The sequence below is a fragment of the Phoca vitulina genome, unplaced genomic scaffold (genome assembly GCF_004348235.1).
Source record: "Phoca vitulina isolate PV1807 unplaced genomic scaffold, GSC_HSeal_1.0 scaffold3, whole genome shotgun sequence".
Classification (NCBI taxonomy): Eukaryota; Metazoa; Chordata; class Mammalia; order Carnivora; family Phocidae; genus Phoca; species Phoca vitulina.
The window spans coordinates 65217382-65240908 of record NW_022589706.1 but is presented as its reverse complement, the minus strand read 5'-3'; the positions used below and the strand labels follow the sequence as shown (position 1 = coordinate 65240908).

The 23527-nt window shown below is 41.8% G+C and overlaps 1 protein-coding gene across 4 annotated transcripts in view; it reads right to left on the bottom strand.

Annotated features, from left to right (window-relative positions):
* Positions 1–23527, bottom strand: part of AFF1 (AF4/FMR2 family member 1) — a 203216-nt gene that overhangs the window by 86034 nt on the left and 93655 nt on the right. For all 4 annotated transcript variants that reach the window (XM_032400746.1, XM_032400747.1, XM_032400745.1 and 1 more), the window contains 2 exons: positions 9691–9811; positions 8376–9296 (listed from right to left, as the gene is read on the bottom strand). In XM_032400746.1, coding sequence (XP_032256637.1) covers positions 8376–9296; positions 9691–9811 — 1042 coding nt within the window. The remainder of the gene's footprint in view (positions 1–8375; positions 9297–9690; positions 9812–23527) is intronic.

Below are 23527 nucleotides of genomic sequence, written 5' to 3'. Positions count from 1 at the left end.
AGATTAGAGTGGGCTTGACAAATTACCACAGGGTTAGGGGGGAAAAAATGCAGACAGAAAGTAGGCCAAGCTTACACAGGGAACGAAATGAAGTTCAAGAGAAAACTAATGTTGTGTGTCCCTGAACCTCTAGAGGGGGAAAGATTGTCAATCTAGTGATTTCAACAATTAAAGAAAACAGTGTCAGTATAAAAACAGCTCTTATAAAGTTCTTGGAAAATGTGAACATGCAGCAAAGTTAACCTCGGAAAATAACGATTTTCAAATAGATCTTGGCAACTGGAGAGGAGAAATACAAGGCCAAAAAATAAACTTGTTATGATAACAGGAACCAGGATTCTCTCTTAAAAGGAATTCTGCTTAAATAGCTCATTAGTATTGGTCACTCCCACCAAAACAACCCAAATCAAAATTACTAACTCCGTCATCAACAGACTCCCCTTGGAATATTTGGTTTTCTGTCCCTGAAGATTATCAGTTGGCTCAAAATAAATCACAATTAATCTAGACAAGAGCTAAAATGACTCCAGTGGCTACGTGAGAGCCTGGGAGAGCACTTGGCCTGGAAAGATTCTGAAGAGCTGAATGTCTACATTTTGGCAAAGACACAAGATGAGGGACCCAGGGGGGATCCAATAACTCTCCACAAACATCTCAAGTGTGAAAACAACAAGGAGGAACAGGAATTTCTTATCCTGGTACCAAATGTACTTCTGGCATTTTGAGAAGGAATAGAACATAAAACGAACAAAGAAAACAGCTCCAATTAACACCACCCAAAAAGATTTTCAAGGTTCAATTGTAGGCCTTCTTTTTGGGCTACTATATGTAATTCCATTATTCATACTAACTCATTTCTAGCAATTCTAGAGCTTCTCAAAAATATCTTGCCTATGTTACTTAGAATGTTTCCTTCAGTGTTTCAACTGTTTCTTCAAACTCAAAGAATGACCAGGATCAGGAAACAGCTCTAGTTGGTGAAACTGAAATCTGATTTTTCACCAGAATTCTTGTTTGTAAATATCAGCTCAAAGGAAAAACAAAAAACCAAACACACACACACACACACACACACACACGCACAGTTAAGGCAAAACAAAATAGTCCACAGGGCCAATCTAGTGCTCAGGCTGTTTGTAGCTTCTGCTCTAAAATTTCTGTCAGTCACTTGCTACTATTTTTTCATTTTTATATTTAGATATTTGGGGGCTCTAAAATTTAGCCAGCCTCTAAGCAGATACAAGCTAGTTACTATTCAGTATTTCTCATAGTTGGGAAGTATTCTGCTCCAGACACCAAGCATCATCAGAGACTTGGGTACACAGATAACCTTTCCTTCCACTTTGTTATCATTTTCTTAACACAAACATTTAAGTAGAGCAGGTCTGCCCAAGTTAACTGAGTGCTAGCTCCTGGAATCTAATTTAATTTGCTATAAAAGAGTTACTGTAATAAAAACATCTTTAGAAAACTGAACAAAGCTAGATAAGCTAGATAAGGGGGTATCAGAATCTTACTTTCCCCACAAGCTTGACAATGTTGAGGACACAAGAAAGGAAACAGGAGGGCGCCTGGGTGGCTCAGTTGTTTAGGCAACTGCCTTCGGCTCAGGTCATGATCCTGGAGTCCCGGGATCGAGTCCCACATCGGGCTCCCTGCTCAGCGCGGGGTCTGCTTCTCCCTCTGACCCTCTTCCCTCTCGTGCTCTCTGTCTCTCATTCTCTCTCTCAAATAAATAAATAAAATCTTAAAAAAAAAGAAAGAAAGAAAGGAAACAGGAGCTGTGGAGGAAGAAAAAGTGTACGTAGTCTTTGGAGTCCTACTCCCTCCTTTCTTCCCTGAGGCTACTCTCATTTCCTACTCAGGACAGAAAGTCCTATCAATCCAGCCTGCTCCTTTTGCCTAAGGCCCACTTGGGAGACACTGGGACCACTGGGGTCGGTTTTCAGCCCTTGTGGAGCAGTTTTTATTTCCAGGCTCTAGAACAAACCTCATGAAAATCACAGGTACAGATTCTGGAGCCCACCTGGATACCTGTGGAACCAATCTCCTAGGGTGGGGATTCGAATTTTTATTTTTTACAATTTGTATCTTCAGCAGGCTTCCCCAGGTGATTCGGATGTGCTGCCAAGTTTCAGAATGAATGCAAAAAAATCCCCTTTGACCTACAGTACTGAGCTTATAACCCAAGAGAACTTGTAACGGTCTCTGTACATCACGTGGCATAAGCCAGGGGTACATGCTGCTCCCTCTTCCTGGAATATTGAGGCTGCCGAACCCCCAGGACATCTGTGATGGTCTGAATGTTTACATGCCCCCAAAATTCATGCTGAAACCCCAAAGGTGATGACAGTAAGAGGTGGGGCCTTTGGGCAGGGCCCTCCCCAATGGGACTAGTGCCTTATCAAAGAAGTTCCAGAGAAATCCCTGCCCCTTTCACCAAGTGAGGATAAAGTGAGAAAACACCAACTAGGAACTAGGAAGAAGGTCCCTCTTGTGAATGTGATCGCGGCTAGTGCTTTGATCTTGGGCTTCCAGCCTTCAGAACTGTGAGTAATAACTTTCTGTCGTTTATAAGCCACCCAGTCTGTGGTATTTTGTTCACAGCAGCCCAAACAGACTAAGACAACCCCTCACTTCTGTCACTTTTACTCGCTATTCAGGTCTTACTTGACTTCTTCCCTGAGCTCCTTGATTCCAAGCCACAGGCCCCCTTTATCCCTCTTATAACAGTTTGTAGATTTTTTTTTTTTTTTTTAAGATTTATTTATTTGACAGAGAGAGACAGCGAGAGAGGGAACACAAGCAGGGGGAGTGGGAGAAGGAGAAGCAGGCTCTCCACCGAGCAGGGAGCCCGATGCGGGGCTCGATCCCAGGACCCCGGGATCATGACCTGAGTCGAAGGCAGATGCTTAACAACTGAGCCACCAGGCGCCCCAACAGTTTGTAGATTCTTTACAGTGCTTGCCAAAGTTCTTACAATTTGATCAGAGCGGTTATCTGCATGATGTCAGTTCCTAACTAGATAGTCAAGGCCCAAGAGGCTCAGAACCATCTGTTTTGCCCACCGTTGTAACTCCATCCCCAGCACGAGGCTTGGCACATAGTAGGTGCTCTAGATAATTTAGGTAGAAGGTGCAGAATTGATGGTGTTTACAGGAGAGAGTGAGCTTCTTAACTCTACTGAGCATCAGCAGGCGACATACCACCAACACACCTGAAGGGAACTGCCTGAAGGGTTAGATCATTTCGTAATAGGTAAGTTGCTCTTTTCAAGGTTTAAGATAGTAAGAGGACTAAATATGGAAGTAGGAAAGACTATTTGCACATATGAATGCAAAGTGAATCACTATTACAAATTTTCCACTGTGGATTAATTCACACTGTTAGGCTGGCAGTTTATTGAAAATGGAGGGTACAGTTTAAGAATTGCCATGAGTCAAGATAGTCCAACAATGAACTCACAGCTGCAGGGGACACCCGGGTTTTGGAAATTAGATGGAAGCATTTGGTAATAGAAGTCATTCCTCACTGATGCCCTAAGAGGCCACAGGGAAATCAGAGACCATCAGGACTCAAGATCAGATTCATCTGGAGGGAATGGCTTGGGACCACATAAGGACACAAGCAACAGCAAATTTAAATTTACAGTAAGTTCTGCTAGATGCCAGTGAGTTATTTGAATAAATTAAGGTAACTGTACCATTTACATGTACACTTCAAACTAAGTGAAAAAATAGAAACCTATCATTTCTACTACTTTATAAGCAGATTCTCAAGTTCCCAGGATGGTCTTCAGTTTCTGTTTCTGAAGATCCAGCCCATCCTCATTTCTTCCCACCAGCTGCCCCTTGCCAAGGTTAAGCTGAGCCAGGAAGGGCTTGATTCAGGGACTTTTCGGGCAGTCTAGTCCCAAAGCTTTAAATACTTCTATATGCAAACATAGCCCAAACTTATCATTTCCAGTCTTAACACTTTCTCTGAGCTGGCCTACTACCTACGACTGCCAACTTGTCACATCTACCTGGACAAATAACGGCATCTCAAACTTATTATCTGATTTACTCAGAGCTCCTGGTTTTCCCTCCAAACTTGTCCACCCAGGTCAAGTCCCCCCTCAGCAGCAGTTATCATCCCAGCATCCAGACCTATCAAGTAAAACAACCCTTGATGCATCACTTTCCCTCACCTCAGGCACACTCCCATCTCCAGCCAACCGAAGCCCCACCAGTCCCCCGTCAAACACATCTGGAATTGGCCCCGTCTGCACCACATCCACTCCTATTACCTTACTCCAAGCCATCCTCATTTCTCAACCCCTACCTGGTCTCCCTGCTTCCACCCTTGCCCCTCAAGCCATTTCCACCTAGAAACCAGAATGATTTTTTTCAAAAAAGAAAGCTACATCACTGCCCTGCTCCAGATCTTCCAGCCGTCTCCATTTGTACTTAACAAGCAGAAGTAGAAAGATCATAATAGAACGGAGAGTCTGAGCTCTGGCCCTGCTACTAACTCTAAATTTCAGCAAAACTATGTGACTGCCTCCTCCAAGGCCTTAGTTGCAAAATGAAAGGGCTGTACATTTAGCTTTAAAAGTCTAATATTCTAAATCCAGTATACAATTTAAAATGCCCATCTCGTCTTATTCCATTTCTCTGTTTCAATAAAACATCTATTTCATAAATCCTGTATCTAATCCCCCCACTCCCCATCCTGGGGTCCGTGCTCAGGAACACAACACAGAGATGCCACAGTTTTTCTCCCACTTTCATTTGATATCTTCAGGCAGAAAAGAGGGATAGGGACAACTGGGTGGCTCAGTTGGTCGAGCATCTGACTCTTGATCTCAGCTCAGGTCTTAATCTCCGGGTCATGAGTTCAAGCCCTGTGTTGGGCTCCACGCTGGGCATGGAGGCTACTGAAAGGAAGAAAGAAAAGACAGAAAGGAAAAAAAAGAAAGAAAAGAAAGGAAGAAATGAAAGAAAAGAAAGAAAGAAAAAAAAGAAGAGAGAAAGAAAAGAGGGGCACCTGGGTGGCTCAGTCAGTCAAACATCTGCCTTTGGCTCAGGTCATGATCTCAGGGTCCTGGGATGGAGCCCAGCTTCAGGTTCCCTGATCAGTGGGGGGCCTGCTTCTCCCTCTCCCTCTGCCCCTTCCCCACTGTTGCTTGTGCTGTCTCAAGTAAAATCTTAAAAAAAAAAAAAAAAAAAAGGATAGAGAGGAATCTCAACCTTCCACTTGGGCAGGTCCATCTGACGTGGCAACTCTACAGCTGGAAGGTATCCACATAAGATCACCGAGTCCTGGCCGTACCCCTCAGATGGGTCATTTCAAGCTGCTACGCATCTTCCAGTTGACACAAAACTAAAACTGACACGCCCACAGAAAAACCAAGTGCAGATTTTTGTGAGCCAGGCCTCTATGTGGTCAGAATACTGACCTTTTGATCATTTTTTTTTCCCTGTAGGATTCTAGGAAAGACTACGTTTTAACTGTGAGAATGACTTATTCCAGAAAAGAATATCATTTTTTTAGGAGAACCAACTAAAATACACAAACCACGTTTGTCTCCACGAAATGAAAGGACAGTGTGGTGTAAGGAATTCACATGGATGTGGCTTGAGAATGAAGGAGAGCCAGGCGGACAAGATGATTTTCCCAGTTTGGTTCATTTTTTAAAATACTGTTTCGTGGAAGCCATGGGGAAGGGGGTGGCGGCGAAGAAACAAACCGCAAAACCCTCACACTCGGAAAGCCAGGAAAGAGAACCTCCTCTGACTTGACTTAGGACAAATTAAGCAAATAAAGGAAAACCACTTAGCCACCCCCATGCCCCTTCTGTCAGGGCTACCAACAGCCAACTTCCTCTATCCCCATCCTCTATCCTTCTGCCCCAACGTCACAAACAGCCCAAGGTATTGCTCATGTTCTGGTTCTACATCCAGAGTTTACCTGCTTTGGGGTGAATTCCCTGCTTCTTCTGACCCCCATCTCTATGCTTTCCTTTGATTCATCAGAATATTAAAATTTGAGATCTTAATAACCCTGCTTCCCAGATTTACTGCCCCTGCACGCCAAGATCTTAGCTCTGAACTCCCCCTTCACACTGGTTTTGCGGCACCCTGCATCTGCCCGGGGCTCCAAGGCAGTTGGAGCCCCAGCTGCCACTAGCATGAGAAGCCCCAACAGAAACTAGACAGAGCCAGCATATTAAAATGAACGCTCACAGCAAACACGGGCCGAAGACAACAAGTTTACATCTACTCAGACTGCTGGAGACGGCAGGTGACCCTGTGCCAGGAAAACCCCATTCTCCAATCACCAAACCCATGGAGGAGTTTGCTCGTTTCAAATATCCACTCAGAAAATATTCAAGGGCCATCTGGCATGGTCCTAAGTTTGAAATACATATTAAATCTGAGGAGCTTTGAGGCCTTAGAGAAATCTCAACTTGGCTTAACTCTTTTTCACCAAGGAAGCAAAAAGTTAACCAGGACTCTCTCCCCTCGAAGGTCTACTGGAAATCCAATTGGTTGAACATAGCAACTAGGTTCCCAGCTTTAAGACTGCCATTTGAAACTTTCTCTAAGCACCAAGTAGTAGGATACTCTGGACTCAACTGTTCTCTAATTGTTTCCTGTGTGGAGGCTGATCTACACACCAGACAGTCGCCTCGCCTGTGGCAGGGACCAGTACTTGCTTGGCATCCCACCCCGCACTTAAGCATATGGTTGAGCATTTGGTAAACAATGCAGATGTTTGCTGATTTGTCTTAAATTTGTTTTAAAGCAATTTTTAGTTGCTTGGGGTTTTTTTTTTCTTTTTTAAGAAAATAGGTTTAAATTCCCCCCTTATCTGCTTTTTTTTAACCTGGGAAAACAGAACACACCTTATTTGATAAACAAAGCAAAGAAAACCCCACTAAGTTCTTCACTGTACAAATTATAAGGCAGGCTGACTGGCCATTATGAGGGTGGAATCTCACTTCATTCCACTCTGCCCTAATTTGCTGCCTACCCCTCCTTCCAGCACAGCACAAAATGTTTGGTAAATATCTCATTACGGTGAATCTTCATGACTTAAGAGGTTAAAGGCAGAGTTCTGCCATCTTGGTCACTTCTACCACTTGCTGTCCTCCCCCTTTCCCATTTTTCCTCAGCCTCCACACAAGTCCCATTCTGAAGACATCCAAACTCACTCCAGCTCAACTGACTGTGGACAGAGCTATAACCTCTTCTAAACCAAAAGCTGACACCCCAGAGGAACAGATTTTCCTCCTTCAAGGTAAGGGTTATCTTTCCAGCTAATCATCCTAGAGTCTGTTTGGGTTTTGTTTTTAAGCCTTAAGGAATTTTACCTTCTAGCACCACCTAAGACTGCTATCTGGGTACACACAGAAGCCTTTGAGCAATGGATATGCAAATTAGATGGTTTATACAATAGATGTGACTAAACCAAGGACATTACCTTAACAGATAAGTTTTCAGACAAATTCACTTCAAACATTTCTACTAATCTGAATTTTGGAGTAACTGTTACTAATTTAGAATTTCAGTGATAAGATGTGTGCTCTGATTCTCTTCATTCAAACACAATGCTGCCATTTACCAAAGGGGCAGAAAAAGGAATTTTTGTTTGTTTGTTTAAAAAGATAAAGTATTTTGGTTACTTGAAAAAGCCATTGCTGAATAACATTCTGTACAGTATTTGTGACTCTCTCTCAAATGGGACGTCACCGACACCCCCAGTCTTCTTTCTTAGATGGTAAACAAAAATATATTAGAACAGAACTTTAGTTTCATATTTTCTTGTAATTGACAGGAAACAAATCTTTAGAAATACTTTGCCTTCAACATTTTAACCTCTTAATTTTACTTTTTTATGGTTTGGATCTCAGAATAACTGGGGCTGAGGAAGTATTACCCCTCCCCCCTTTTGCTCTACAATGTTAAAGAAGTCAGTGTTCCCTCAAACAAGTAAAAACAAAAACAAAAAAACCAATGACAGCTCAAAACCTTCCTGAAACTTTCTCATGATAAATACCGTAACTGGGTTGTGCGTTATACAGGTGTATACATTTTTCAAAACACAGCAAACTGTGTACTCATGATCTCTGTATTTTACAGCATCTAAATTATGGCTCAGTAAAAACTAAAAAAAAAAAGAAAAGAAACCTTCCTGAAAATCACATTTCAATATCTGTCATCAGTAATTCCTCTCAGACCTGAGTTCTCTGTGGGGCAACAAGATCCTAAAGCCAAAAAGGAATCTCACAACCCAAAAGCCATTGACACCCAGGTCCCCAGTTCTCCAGAAACTTCCATCTCGAATTTTCCTTCACACTGGAATTGCCCCAGATACGAAATTCCACTCACCTCAGCTGACTGAGACGGCATCTTCAGCTTGGTGAGCTTGGCTTTGGCAGGCACTTTTAAATCTGTTTTTTCAAAGGTCTGTTGCCGGTAGTCTTCCGGCAGGGGTTTCAGTTCAGGAGACTCATTAGGAGCCTGATCTTGACCATCCATGGGCCGGACATAAGCTGTGGGCTTCTGCTGCATTGCAACAGTTTTTGAGGGGAGGGAGGGTGGGGGGAAAGTCTGAGAAGGTGGCTGGGGAGGGGCCACCCCAAGGCTGGCAACTGCCACTAAATTGTCTTGAGGAGTCTCTTTATCGTGGACCTTTACCACGAGGTCTTTGGGAGATTTGGCTGGGCAATAGCCTTTATTGTTACTGTTACTGTTGTGAACCTTGCTGCTTCCTTGTGTCCTGGGAAGAGTTTGCTGGTTGGAATGTACAGGTGACAGGGGGGGCACTGGGGAAGGCAAGGAGAGTAAGGGAGAGAGCTCCCTCTCTGGAGCAGAGTCTGTCACCAAAGCACAGCGGTCTCCATCAGCCCTGCGGTCACCCTTTTTGTGATGACTGGAGCTGCACCCCTCCTGACCGAGGCGATCTTGGGTCGGGTGCTGGTTGTCTGGTGGGCCATAGCTTTTGACATGAGGATTTGACATTGGTTCCATTCTTGGCTGTGCCATCTTTGGATTGTGGCTAATGTTACCAACAGGAAGTGGTCCAGAGGCAGGAGTGTTAATAGGCTGGTGGTGGGCACTAGTGTGGAAGGAGTGGGATGGAATGCTGCTCCCCTTCTCAGGAAATAAAGGATATCTTGGCCTTCCCAACCTATTTTCAGAAGCATCCAAGTGATGAGGGTGGGACTTGCTACTAAGGAACTCCTTCACTTCTTCATAGTTTCCCAACATGTTCTGTATTCGACTGGATAGCTCATCACCTTTTTCTGTCTGGAAAAAGATAGCAGAGTTAGATACTGCGAAAAAAAATCTAAGGAAAATCATCATTTAATAAATGATGTTACATAGTGCCATTTAAAGGGGAAAAAAACACTTCAATTTAATGTGTAATATAACATTTAACATGCAGTTTCAACTCAATTTCCCTGTTGAGAAGCCTGTCCTGGACAAATATTACTAAAGACAGGAAATTAACATTACAAAAGAAGACCACAAACTTTGGCAATTTGAATAACAAGGTTCAGAGAATTTTCATAGTTTATTTTCAAAGACAATCTAAGATAAGTTGTCTTATTTTCACGTGTGGCCCTTGTTCAAACTCACTTTCATCACAGAGTTAAATACGGTGATAAATCAGGCTTTCTAGTATCCAATAAATAAATACCTTGTAGGGCTCTCCAAAAAGGGGGATCTTTTCAGAAAATGCCTCTTTGTCTTGGTGAGCTTCCTGGTTGCGTCTTTCCTTCTCTCTAATTCGAAGCAGGTTTCTGTCTTCATTGTACAAGCTGTTTCAGATGCCACAAAAGAACAAAAATAATAAAAATGTATCAGTGTCCAAGTTTTGCTATGCATATGTACATGTGTGAGGGAGGCCAGAAGAGGTCAACAAGAAGTGATGACAAGGGAGAGGTTTTAAAGAAGGCCTAAATCCCTCAACCCACTCCTGGATTAAGGCTGTGACCCTCCGGGCCTTGGGTCCTGGCTCCAGAAACCTAAGCATTCACTCTGGAGTACTGCCTTCATGGCTCAGGACTGACTCCAAACTGAACAGTCTTTTATAGGCAGTCGTGGAACAGAGACAAGATTAATGATATTTTTACTTCCAGCTTGCAAAATATGGGGTAGAGGTAGGAGCTTTTCATCTGAAGGAGTCAGCAGGATGTGAACTTTAAAAAGGCTGTTTTCCTGGATCAGTATTATACATTTTGGAAGATTAAAATCAAAAGGCTTATTTCATAATTAAAAGATTACCAAGCACCCAAAACAGCATTTACTTTATTCTCAGCTTATTCTACTGGGAGTGTCTTGGCATGTTAAACCCGAAAAGATAATTTTTATTTCTCATTTCAAATGTCATGGATGGGAAAATCCAATTTTAGATGTCAGCTTTACCTACCAAGAAGTCTGATAATCTGATTGCCCTACTTAAACCACATAAAAATACATCCTAAATCATCAAGCCCTGGCACCAAAAGGGGTTGAAAATGCATTCGCTGACAAACAAATGGCAGAGAAGGAAACCAACAAGAGAGCAGTTTTAGCTAGCATGTAAACCAAAAGTGGGCCTGCCTCAGGTGGGCAACACAGGCCACACCCTCCTGACCCCCACATGTGATATATAAGAATAATGAAGGTAAGAACTATAAACTGACTTTTGCCCTCATACACTTGCTTCTAGGGTAGCTACTGAATTCCCCCCCCCCCCAATATTATGTGAATAAACAAGTAGGAAAACATTAAATTGTCTTGCCAAGACCATATGTACCTTTAGAAACTCTAGCCCTGATCTCAGACACCCCTTTTTCCTGGCCTCTCTGCTCTCATGACTTCTCTTACTTCCTTTGACAAGAGCCTACTTACTGGTCTCCTTGCCTCCCCAACATCTTGTCCCTCTAAACTAGCCTTCTCATGGAAAGAAATCCAATCTATAAAGCTGTGGTTCTCATGCCACTATCCACATTTTAAAATAAGAGGCATTTGATGGCTCTTTGCTGCTGCAGAATAAACTCTAAATCCTTGCTTTGGCATTAAAATCCCCCCAAGAATCTGGTACAGATCTACTCTAGATATTACCCCACTGTTTCCCTGCAGGCCTGCCACATGCATTCTACCGTCGGTCATATCCATTCCCCAAACTTTTACATTCTAATCCCCACCCCAGAACCCTGAATGATAACCAATTCTTCCAGGATCAGCTTGCGCATGAAATAGGATTCTCCTGCAAACCATCTCTATATTCCAGGGATACCAGACTATTCCCTGCTCCTCATTGGTACTCTGGACTTTGATGCTTTCATTCTAATCACACAAATTTCCTCCGCTTCTCTCTCAACCTCACACCCTCATCCCCAATTTTCAGCTACCAGCAAATCTCGAGTGGTTCCAATGACACCCACTCCAAAGGCTTCCTCAAATCCACCAACCCTGTGCTGATAGAACATACTGATTGCTTCTCTCTCCTCCTCCCCTTTCCCCTAGAATGTGAACTCCATCAAAGTAGAACCTCTCATTTATCTCTCTCCTGATGCTAACGCATGGTACTTTGCATAAAAACCAGTCATTAAATATTTTTTTTAATTAAAAAACAGCCACTATGCTTACAGCATATTTTTAAAAACTTACTTGTAATTAAAAAAAATTAACTCTGGAAGACATATGCAAAAACAATTTAAAAAAATAGCCATCTAAAAAGTGATTTTCTGCTATTTCCATAGCCTTAAGCTACCTGGCTAAATTCACCTGGATGTGGAAAAGAATTCCCTGCTTAGTCCACCGGAACAAAAACTTTCCCTAAACGATGGATATCTCGATGGCCTACTTTATAAGAGAACTACAGAGTGAACAATTTTTGTTAGTCAACATACTGAAAGAAGTTGAGAAAAAAAAACTAAACCGGAAACTGTCTACGGAGTCTTCTTTAACAGTCTGAATCTCACAAGTTTTGGACAGTTAGATTTATTTCTGGTTGAAAGAAGCACAGTGGACTTGACCACTCAGGAATTCCTTTCAGTTATTTTATAATTTTGGTAATTCCTCATTGGCTCAAAAAAAAAAAAAAAAAAAATCATGTAACATTAGCTCCATGGAAGCCAAAAAGAGGGTTGATCAGGAAATAACTTTTTTCCTTCAAACTTCTTTTACAGCCACTTTGTTTGCAGAGGGGGTGGGGCACGCTACTGTCCTGTGAGCAACCTGAATAGCCAAGCTTCCCTTTTCCAAAGCTACGTGGTACAGGGACCCCACACGGGGTACACAGAGGAGGAGAAGCAGCTTCCCAAGGGCATCTGCTTCACTATTCTCTCCCTTTCTGATTCTGCTGGTTACAATGCGAGAGTCCCTGCCCACTTCTGAATTGCTACCTTTGTCTCCAAAAAGATAACCCCAAATGGCAAAATTCTCAGTTCCAGACTGAAAAGTGAGGGTGTGAACAAGTAGCACCCCAACCATCATCAGGATGCCTGGGGTCCTCACGTAATTTTCCCATCAACTCCACACATACCTTTAAGAAAAACTACCCTGGCTTAAAAGTACTGAAGTATTTCTAAATTAATCAGCACAGTCTTATCTCAGTATCAGTTCGGTTAAGTTTTACCACACACTTCTAGGTTTTAGTTCTCAAATAATAAAAATTGCTATGGAAATAATAAGAACCCAATTTTACAACATTCCTAACACTGGCTTATTGCTATGTGATTCAAAAATCAAGGTACCTCCCACAGGGAAGAAATCCTATTAAATTAAGGACTCTGCTTAATTAAAGGTTTTACTTCATTAGTTTAAAAAAAGTTAAAACCCACACCAACATTTTATTGGCAGACATATGTAATACTATACCAATTTTGAAACAAGCTTTGAATGTGTTTTTTTTTTAATTAACCACTACCCTTCAACTGAAAAACCCCAAAATTGTGAGATGAGGAAAGACCTCACGAGTGGCACTGGTAGGATGAGTTTTAGGAGGTTTGGACCTAGTGAGAGAAACTCACTCTCCCCCCACACTGTCCCTTGGGTCTCACTCCCCAAGACTCCTGCGCAGGGCAGGGGAAGGCAGAAGAGACAGGAAGTGACCAGTCCATAATTCCCAGGACTACACAGGATAGGCTATGAGCCCTCATTCTTCTGGATTGTCTACCTTCTCCTTGCCACTGACCAGGTTTTACCAGTCATACTGGGGAGCTTTCTGGTTTATTTGGTTTTTACTTCCTCTAAGTTTGCAATGATTTAAAGAATAGTTTGTTAAGGTTCGTAGGCAAATTTTTTCACGAATATTTTTTTTCTTGTTTCCATTTTGACATTGGGGGAAACATAAATTTTAAAAATATCAACACAATTAGTAGCATGAGTAAGTAAATCACTGTTCAGCCTTACACATCATTTTTAATTCAAGGTGCAAGCAAAGAACGGGTAGACGGAAGAATTTTAAATGAGGGGATTTTAGGTAGCAGTACACGTCCTACATGATTCACAGACTGTTAATTACGATTGAATAATTACAAGTTGGCTATCACTTCATTTAATTAAAGGTGGCGTTTTTCCTCTGGTGTGGAGGAGAAAAACATTCTCCCTCTCAGGATAACCTCATCCCAACGTCAGCCTTTCACGGTCAGACTTTCTCATTGTTCCACACAGAACAGAGTGAGCGACAAGTGCTCCTTCCCTGCTCTCCACAGAGCATTTTGTATTAGATTGAGAGGTTCCCGAACCAGTTAGCACTAGAATCACCTGGAGGACCTGTTAGAACGTGGAGCGCAGAGACCCCTCCCCTCCGCCACCGAGTTTCTGAGTCAGTAGATCTGATGCGGGGCCTGAGATCTGCATGTTTAACAAGTTTCTAGGTGGTTCTGAGGAGTACAAGAGTACTCTTCTTGGGCTCTATGGATCACTTTAATAAAGCTTACCAAAAACAGGAACAATGATGACAGCAACAGCAGGTTGCCAAGGACTGCCACCACTTAATGTCTGTTATTTGGTCAGCACGGACTTAGGCACATCACACCAGTGTCCTATTTAATTTTCACAACAACTCTGTGAGAGGGAGATTATGAACCCCATTTTCTAGGTGGGAAAAAAAAAAAAGGTAAAGCTCGGAGATTAACTTGGTGTTAAATGATAGACCTTAAAATTTGAATGCAGGTCTGCTTGGCAAAAAGCATGTATTCTTAATCACAGTTCTGCTAGCAAGTCCTGCACAGCAAGGCTCTGTTAAATAGGGCAACAACAAAGAAGGCATGCTGTACGTGTGTTCACTCACAATCACTCATAATTCCTTGTTCTTAAAGAGGTACACATCGATAAGTGAGGTTTTACCCCTGCCAGCTGAGCAATCTCAGAGCCACAAAATGTGTTTGGTTAAATGTATTCACACGGGTCTGTCTTTGCCTACGGACCTGACAGAGAGCCCTTGGAGAAAGGGATGGCCGGCAGCACGAAGTTACTCCTCCAGTTATAAAAGCTGTACTAAAATTCTTATTTTAGAGCCTTTTTTTTTTTTTTGGAGCCCCTTTTTAACTTACAGATTTGAGGTCCCTGGCCCATAATAACCTCTGGATTCACAAGTCATCTCCAACATGCTAAGGGGCTCTTCACATTAATTTCTTTCAAGGACAGGCTGTAAATAAACTTGCACCAAAGCTGCCATTCCATGCCCGATATTGGGCTCCCCTCCCAGTAACTTCTGGCCACTGACCTAAGCCATGTTCCTTGGGCCTTGATGCCAGTTGTCTGGTCAGCCCAGGAGCCCCCACCTGGGGAGAAAAAGACCACCAAGTCACAGGATGATCTGAAGCAACTGAGGGTGGCATTCACAAACAAGGCCCGGGGGGGGGTGTGGGGAGGATGCAGAGTCTGACCACCCAGCAGATGGCCAGGAGTTCCACCACTGGTCTGCCTAAATAAAAGAGGGAAATACTGTCAGTCGCCACATTGTTGCTTTGGGGTCGTATACTACTGTCCACCATCTGCAGAGATGCAGTGCTGATGCTTCAAAAAGATCTCTGCAAAGTGCAACAAACCACCTCCCTCCACTTTTTTTTTAAGCGAACATGAAAGACCAAAAGGGAAACCCCAGGCTTCAGTTTCCAGAGCCTGGTGTGCCCTGCAGAACACAAGTGCACAAGGCACTGCGAAGGGGGACTGTGCCACAGACGGAATTCCGCCCTTCTAATCCACACAGGAGCCCGAGCGAAGCTGGGGAGTCTAAAACACGCAAGGATGCTCTCGCTTTCGGAGAGGTGGTGAAACTCCTGAGGAATTCGAAGCTGCCCATTCAGCCCCCGAATGCAGTCATTTAGTCAAGCCCATGCTGGGGCCTGTCAGGGCACATTGACTCTGACTTTTCAAATGCTCCTCCTTGGGGTTATGGGTGGGTGTGGTAAAACACTGTGATAAAATGAAGAAATCACAGCTCTGTATGGATTAATGAGAGCGATCCTCTTTGTCACCTTCCCTTGCACTCAAAAAGGAGAGGAACGTATGTGGAAGGAGGAAAAGACAGTAACAGGAAGGCCCACGGTGAGCGTGAGCTGTGGGGCAGCACCTTCTTCCAGGCTGGAGCCCACAGGCCCTGCTGCTAATCTAGGTTAGTCATGCAGGATCGCTGGATGCCATTGGGCGCTTCCATGGCAACCCTGGGCCCACGGGGCAGGCTGTGCACAGCTGACTACCCATTTATCACCCTTGACTGGCCACTTCACACAGACCTGCCTCTGATAGATGTGACCAACTCTCTCTAGAACTCACATTTAAAAGTTTAATTCTCCCTTGGGGGATAGAGTGTAATTTCTCCAGTGTATTCACCTCCCAAGGCCTGGAAGAGACATTTGGCAGGAAGGAAAGGAAAAAATCCTCAAATTAACAACGTACGTTAATTTTGGAAAAGAAGGAGTCTTTTTACTGTTTTAGGAGCAGCACTATGCCATTCTGATTTGAATGTATGAAAGATAAAACAAAACGAAAAACTTGCGAGTCTATTCACAAAAGTTGGGCAACCCTGGTTTAGAGATTGGTGATAAAACATGTCACAAAGTGAGAGGCAGAAGGGTAGCAGGTTTGGGTTCTTACTCTTGTGCAAGTGACTTTATTTTGAAAACCACCCCTCTTGACTTTTACAGTCCATCTTCTGGCCCTTTTTTCCCAGGTTTCTCTAGTCCAACAACCTAACATCTAGGGAACATTTTTCACACATTACAGAAAAATATCAATATACTTCAAAACACAAAATTCGCTTTGTCATTAAAACTATCATTCATCAATACAGTTTAAACATAATAAATCAAAGTGGCTCCATGTTAGAAGAAATGTTGCTTCAAAGAATGGAAAATCTTTTCCTTCTTTCGCTTTGTGCATATGAAAGACTTTGCAACAGGCTTTCTTGTAATAAAAATCACTCAGCTAAATCTTCCAAAGATTTCACCTTCTATTACTTCCCCTATCACCTAACATACACAATAAATGCAAAGAAAAAACAAAGACTTAATCCTTAATTTCAAAAACCAAATCTGATTTAATAAAAAAGAGAAAAAGCCAAGTGAAATGACAAAATAGCATTATGTCACTGTTGTTTTCCTGAAGGAGCTCCCAGAGGATCATCTCAAAGTACCAGCTCTCTGCTACTCACTTCTGCTTGCCACAGAAGACTCAGCCTCATTAGAATACTGAAAGAGTTGTATAGAATTCCATTTTGCAAAATTAAATCAACCTTTAACATTTTTTACGTAACTTAAAGGCATACTATCAGTTTTAAACTGAGAAAGCCTCTACCTGGGCAAACTTGAGTAAAAAGTAAGTCACTTATATCCTAATGAGAGACATGTTAATTTACCTTTCAAAATGAATCTGCCAGTTATTTTTCTGCATGCATGTTAATATGTAGCAAAGGTCTGAAAGGATTCACTTTACAAAAATCTACCAAGAAGGAGCACCAGATTAAGGTGGAAGTGAGTGGTAGTGTGGTGGTTTAAGGAATATTTTAACATTTTTTTCCACAAGGAAGTATCCATTTATTATTTGTGTAGTTAAAAATTTTGATTAAGAACAAAAGAAATTGCCTCATATAACAACATCAAGATCAGAGCTAAAGAAATACTGGGGTGTTGAACATTTTGTCAGTAACTCTCACTGGAACCTATGAACACTGATTTTGGACCCTGGACTCAGTCTTTGATCATTACTAATATTTATAGACCCATCTGCATAAAGCAGTGCATTAGAGACTATGTCCCAAAGTCTAAACACCAGCAGCTCTTTTTTTAGAAGAGTAGTCTCACTACAGCCCACTTTGGTTGTCTTAATAGATCATAAACATATTTCAAGAGGCATTTTTACCCTATAGATGGAAAAGCACAAGAATCTGTCTTCTTCATGGTCTTAGAGGGCAGTGAGGGAAGCTGTACAGGTGGGCACACACAGCTCTACAAGAGCAGGATGAGGGCAAAGGAGACAGGTGAGCTATGCATTCCTAGGTCTAGGACACAATCCCTTACCTTCTAAACATGTTTTATTTTTTTAAATGCATTTTACTTATTTTCTTTCTTTCTTTTAATTAACATATAATGTATTATTTGTTTCAAGGGTACAGTCTGTGATTCATCAGTCTTACACAATTCACAGCGCTCACCATAGCACATACCCTCCCCAATGTCCATCACCCAGCCATGCCATCCCTCCCACCCCCTCCACTCCTGCAACCCTCTGTTTGTTTCCTGAGATTAGGAGTCTCTTATGGTTTGTCTTTAAATGCATTTTAAACATTAAAAAAAATTCAGAACTAGTACTGAGGAAGGTCATCATGCAAATGGCACAATTACACAAACCACAACAGTGAGAAGAAATCGCTCCAGACCTTGAAGATCTGACAATCTACGGGCTAGGGGTTAGTAAAATTCGTTTTTAATGCTATTTGAAATAAGAACACATTAATGTTATTGAGAAATTCCAGAAAACGGCAGTCTCTCAGAGGGGATCCCTAAAATGCTGACAGTTCTTACAGTTAACTGAAAGCACATACAGAAATCACCCTCTCTCCCACAGTGGTCACAGGCTCACCAGAGATAAATTTGCCACCTGACTATTTCTGTCCCCCCCCCCCAATTTAGTTATAAAGGTCCCTAGTGTTTTGAGCTCCCTCAGACCGCCTGCTTTATTGGCAACTGCACATTTGGCATCAATCAGAAACATGGGCAGAAGCTGCTGGCTCTTCCCCTGCAGGTCTCGTCTGTACTAGGATCAACCAGAGCACTGGCCTCATTACCATGCCATTCTTCTTACACACTCAACTGACCATGAAGGACCACATCACATACATATAAAATAATGAGGCTGGTGAAAGTCTGCATCATTACAGCCACAAAATAAAAGAATGCGGTGGTCACAGACGAAGAAAGAATGTAGACTAGAAAGCTCAAAGTTCTGGGCTTTTCTTTAAATGCTTGTCTCATCTAATTCATATTCAACAAAAAAATGTTTTGGGTATTAAATCTATTAAGCATCCAAAATTCAAATAAAGTGTTGTGTGGACTTCCTTACTTGCGATTCAAAGCACAGCCCCAACAGGCTCCTTGTCCTGGGCCACTCAACTCCACACAGATACTTCATTGAACTTTCTAAAAATCATGAATCTGATCTTATTATTCACCTATTTGCAACTTTTCTGAGCCCAATGCTGCCTACAGGATTAAAGGTGATTGGTAGTGGGGCACCTGGATGGCTCAGTCGTTAAGCATCTGCCTTCGGCTCAGGTCATGATCCCAGGGTACTGGGATCGAGCCCTGCATCAGGCTCCCTGCTTGGCGGGAAGCCTGCTTCTCCCTCTCCGATTCCCCCTGCTTGTGTTCCCTCTCTCACTGTGTCTCTCTCTGTCAAATAAATAAATAAAACCTTAAAAAAAAAAAAAAAGTGATTGGTGGTTAAGCCAAGCAACACCCTTCACTATCTGGCTTCAACTTACCTCTAACCTTCAGGGGGTAAGACCTCTTTCTGCTTATTTCTCACCCCAAAATGGATAAGACCCATTTCTGCCCCCTCTTTCTCTTCTAGACACTACGAACACAAGGAATTGCGAGGCATGGGGGGAAAAAGCACAGCCCTGGTCTCTGCCAGTTCTCTCATGAACTCCTCTCCCCTGACTTTCAGAGCCTTCCAAAATATCCCTGCCCCTCCATCACAGTCCCCCCCCCCGCCCCAACCTCCACTCTCACCTCCCATCCCTGCTGTTAATAATTCCTTCCTCTGGGATACATCTGTTCTTGCAAATCTGTCCATGTTTAGATTTACAAAAATGAGACAGTCCATACACATGCCTACAGGTTTTCTTTATTAGACCGAGCTCCTTAACGGCAAGGACTATTCCTGAGAGCACAGTGCTTAGCAAAAAGTGATGCTTAATACACATCTTTGACTTAATGCAATACTCAATTTCAAACAATCCAGAATTCTACTGAAGTCTGCCAGTCTTATTCATTATTTGATGACAAAATATGATTCATTGTCTGATACCTAAAACTGATTTTTACCAGATTGTTGTACCCATCAAATGACTCAGCCTAGAAGGAGGCTGACAGCTCTCTTTCCTAGGTCGGCCACGAAAGCTGCCTCAGCTAACACCATATGTTTATCAGTTAATATTACAGGTTTTCATTTTTCAGTTTGCCATACTCTATCATGAAAAGTCCAAGTATACTACACCAAAAAAAAAAAAAAGTTTGAGTAACATTTATAGCAACTACACATTTAATTTTAAACCAAATAAGATTCAGAATGATATTAATAAGCTGTCTCTAGGACTAAAACTTCAACAACAAAAATCCCACAATGAAAAATCTCTCCATGCTGTTACAAATGCATCGTGGGGAAAACAGAACAAAAAATACAGGATCTAGAGAGTTTTAAAATGCAAATGAGATTATGTGGCTCCTTCCACTGCTAAAAGATCACCATAGGCTTCCCTTAGCATTCAAGATTAAAACCCAGAAGGCTGACCTAGAAGGCTCCATCGCTAGACACCTCCTCTTAATTGTTACCTCCAGATATATTCCCCTCCCCCAGCCCTCCTCAAATACTAGCCACACGGGCCTTTCCATGCCTGGAATGAGTGGAGCTGTGCGTTGCTAATCCCCACCTGGATACTCTGTCCAGAGAACTGAGGCCAATGTTGTCACCAACACCTCAGGTTAAAGGAGCTCGTCAGTGAGGTCCCAGATCTAAATGTGCACTTGGTCCCACCAGCACGAGTTCTGTAGCCCTTCGTCTCTTTGTCACTATCTAAAATTATCTTGTATATTCATTTATCTGTTTAATTATGTCTGGCTCTCCACACTCATCTCTTTCAAGAATGTAAGCTACTGAAGGTCAGTCACCTTTTCTCTCTTAACGCCACATTGTGTACCCAGCACTAACCCATTAGGCTAAATGAGCATTGGCTGAATGGATGGAAATCTGCATACAGATGCAGAACCTTGAATAGTGGTTTCTTTTAAAAACAACAACAACAACAACAAAAATCATACAATTTGAAGCTAACCGAAGTATTTTCAAAAGACCGTACAAAAAGATAGTACAAAAGATAGTATGTTATTTTTTTTAAACTAGGCCGTTACGGACAGCATCCTACAAATAACAGATTTATACATCAAATTGTCAAGTACCACACAAAAAGGAAGAGAAAAACAAATATTCCTAAATTCATCTTGTGTCTCATGAGACTCCTGAAATGCTCTTAAGGGGATTAAAAAAAAAAAAAAAAGCAACCCTTCTCTCAAGTAATTATTCAGGAGCAAGTTTATTTTTTGTTCTTTTTTTTTTTTTTAAGAAGAGTCATAAGAGATCAAACATACTAAGTGGATATTTTTTGTCACTTAACATCTTGAGCACCAGCTAATTCCCAACATATGTCAAAGTGAATGAATTACACTCTATAGAACAGCTTAGAAACTGTACAGATTTACCATTCCAAAAGGAAGAGTCCCTCCCAATGACTGAACTTCTAACGCACACACATTCCAGAGAACCAATTGCACCACATATGATAAGAAGAACTGTTTGAAACTGGGCCAATGTACCAAGTACTGCTTCAGCCAGAATAAATGCTCAACATTTAGACTTGCTAACCAACAGCAAAAAGCAACAGGAAAAGGCTTACATTTGGAAAATGAAAGGAAAAACAATGTCTATGTATTGGTAAGAACAGTCTGGAACAATGGGATAATAAGGAAACTGGCAAGAGGGGATTTATTTTTCTAAAGAAGAAAATATTAAGAAACATTTATTCTTTACATGAGTACATAAAGACCCATCAACATATTTCAGTTACTGTACAAACAAAAAAAAAATTGTAGGGCTCCTCCTCTATCCATTTAATGAAACTCATTCCATTACAGGAGTATATCAAAGACTAAACTCAAGGATGGATCTTCCATTCCCCGGTCAACACACAACTTCCAGTAGAAGCTGCTGCCAATTATATTTTAAACCGAGTTAAACTGGCTGCTGTGGACATGTATATAAGAAAAGATAAACTTTCTACAACTGAAAAAAGTTTTTTTCAGGCTCCAACAAACACATGGACATAAAAACACAAAGATATCCAAACTGACTTGCGTATCACACAAAACAGACGACAACAAATATAAGAATAGAGCGTTGGTATGTTTTTACAGAATCATCAGGTTTTTTCTTTACCTCTTGAATTACAGTTATCTTTTTTTAGTTTAATTGCACATGTCACATTTGTTTTCAAGAAAAGAAAGCTTAATGTCATAAAAACTAGAGGCAGCCTCATTATTCTATTCCATTTCATCCCACAGACATTTCAAGAAGGAAGAACAAGGAGATTATTATAGGAGAAGAAAGCTAGAAACATGTATTGCTATTTTATATGGCAACAAGCAACAATTACATGTTTCTAAATATTCTCATTTTCATCATAACCCCAGCTCACCTCCTACCACTGGCTATAATTGGCATCTCCTTAAAGCTAAACAGTAAGCCATTGTTTTTCTGGAGAAGTCTCCCTTCATTTTGACCTCTGCTAAGCAGTGTTATGAGCCTTACAAAGCTTGTCAGGATTCTTTGGGCTGGATTTTGGCCCAGCCATGGACATTTATATGCAGAATATATCATCTTTTCCCCATCACTGCCAACATGCAGTTCACTCGCTTAAAACAAAGGGTATTTATCTAACTTAATACAGCACCCTCCACCTACTTGAACACCAGTAAACTAGAATCTGAGAGTTCACTCTTTTTTTTTTTTTAAAGTACACTTCAGGAGCTTCAAAGACTTTTTTATAATGCTTTAAAATTTCCATTTTTAACACTCTCTTTGAGAAGCAGAAGCAAATATATCCATTCTAAGGAAACAATAAGCAAACATTTAAAGTTACCAAATGTACTGATAATTTATATTAAAAGCCTCTGACTGTAAAACAGAATTGCATTTTAAATGTTATGCCACTTGAAGTTATTTAAGAGCACAAAGGCACTTCTATGGTTTTCCATAGTCCAACTAAGATCTTAAGCCTCACGGAATTAAAAAAAAAAAAAAACAGAAAATCTATTTGTTTCCTGTCATTATTGACTCACCTCCTATGTGCTAGACCTAAGGACAAAAGAAGTAAGGGTTCTTGGAACACTACATCGAAAACTAATGATGTAATGTATGGCGATTAACATAACATAATAAAAAAAAAAAGAAGTAAGGGTTCTACAATCTAGTGGGAGAACTACAAAAGGGGGGTAGGGGCAGACTGCTAAGAGTGATTGCAGAGGTTGGTTACAAGTGCTAAAGAATCAAGAGAAAAAAACCAACTCTAAAGGAAGGAGCCTGGGATGATTTAATTAAGAGCAGTGACATCTGAGCTTGAAGAATGAACAGAGTTTGGAAGAGGGGAAGGAGTCCCCATGCCCCTGCTGAGAAAGCATGTAAGTCCGTGGAGGGGTGATCATTCACCATGGGGTGTTTGCACCATCTTACTTCATTCCCCAACTCCAACTCCAAATTTCACCTAAAAAGGGTCCAAAGAACCACTGACAATTCACAGGGATGACAGCCTTTTGCAGCCATCCACTCCACTTGGTGGCTGGCCTAGAGCCTCAGTGATATTTCAGGGCAGCAATCCCCTGAGAATTGCCTGTGGACTTTCCTGGGCCTGAAACAATGACCTCAAATTACTCTGCACATGAAAAACTGTCAATTTTAGGAAACGAGCAGAGTGGGGATGTCATGGTTTAGAATGCAAATGGACTTAACTGGCCTAGATGATGGCAAAAACAAAACTCACCACTCCTCCCACCCCTCCATCCTCCTCATTGTCCCAAAGAACACAGTCCCCGTGCCCACTCAATACAGGGCCTTGCTGTGCAAAGTCGGGCCTGACTTCCTAATTCAAATGATTTTACACTATTCTCAAGACCTCCTTGTGTTCTTGTGTTTGTTGAGCCAGCAGTCACAATTCCACAATTTTAAAAGTTCAGTAATGGGGCGCCTGGGTGGCTCAGTCGTTAAGCGTG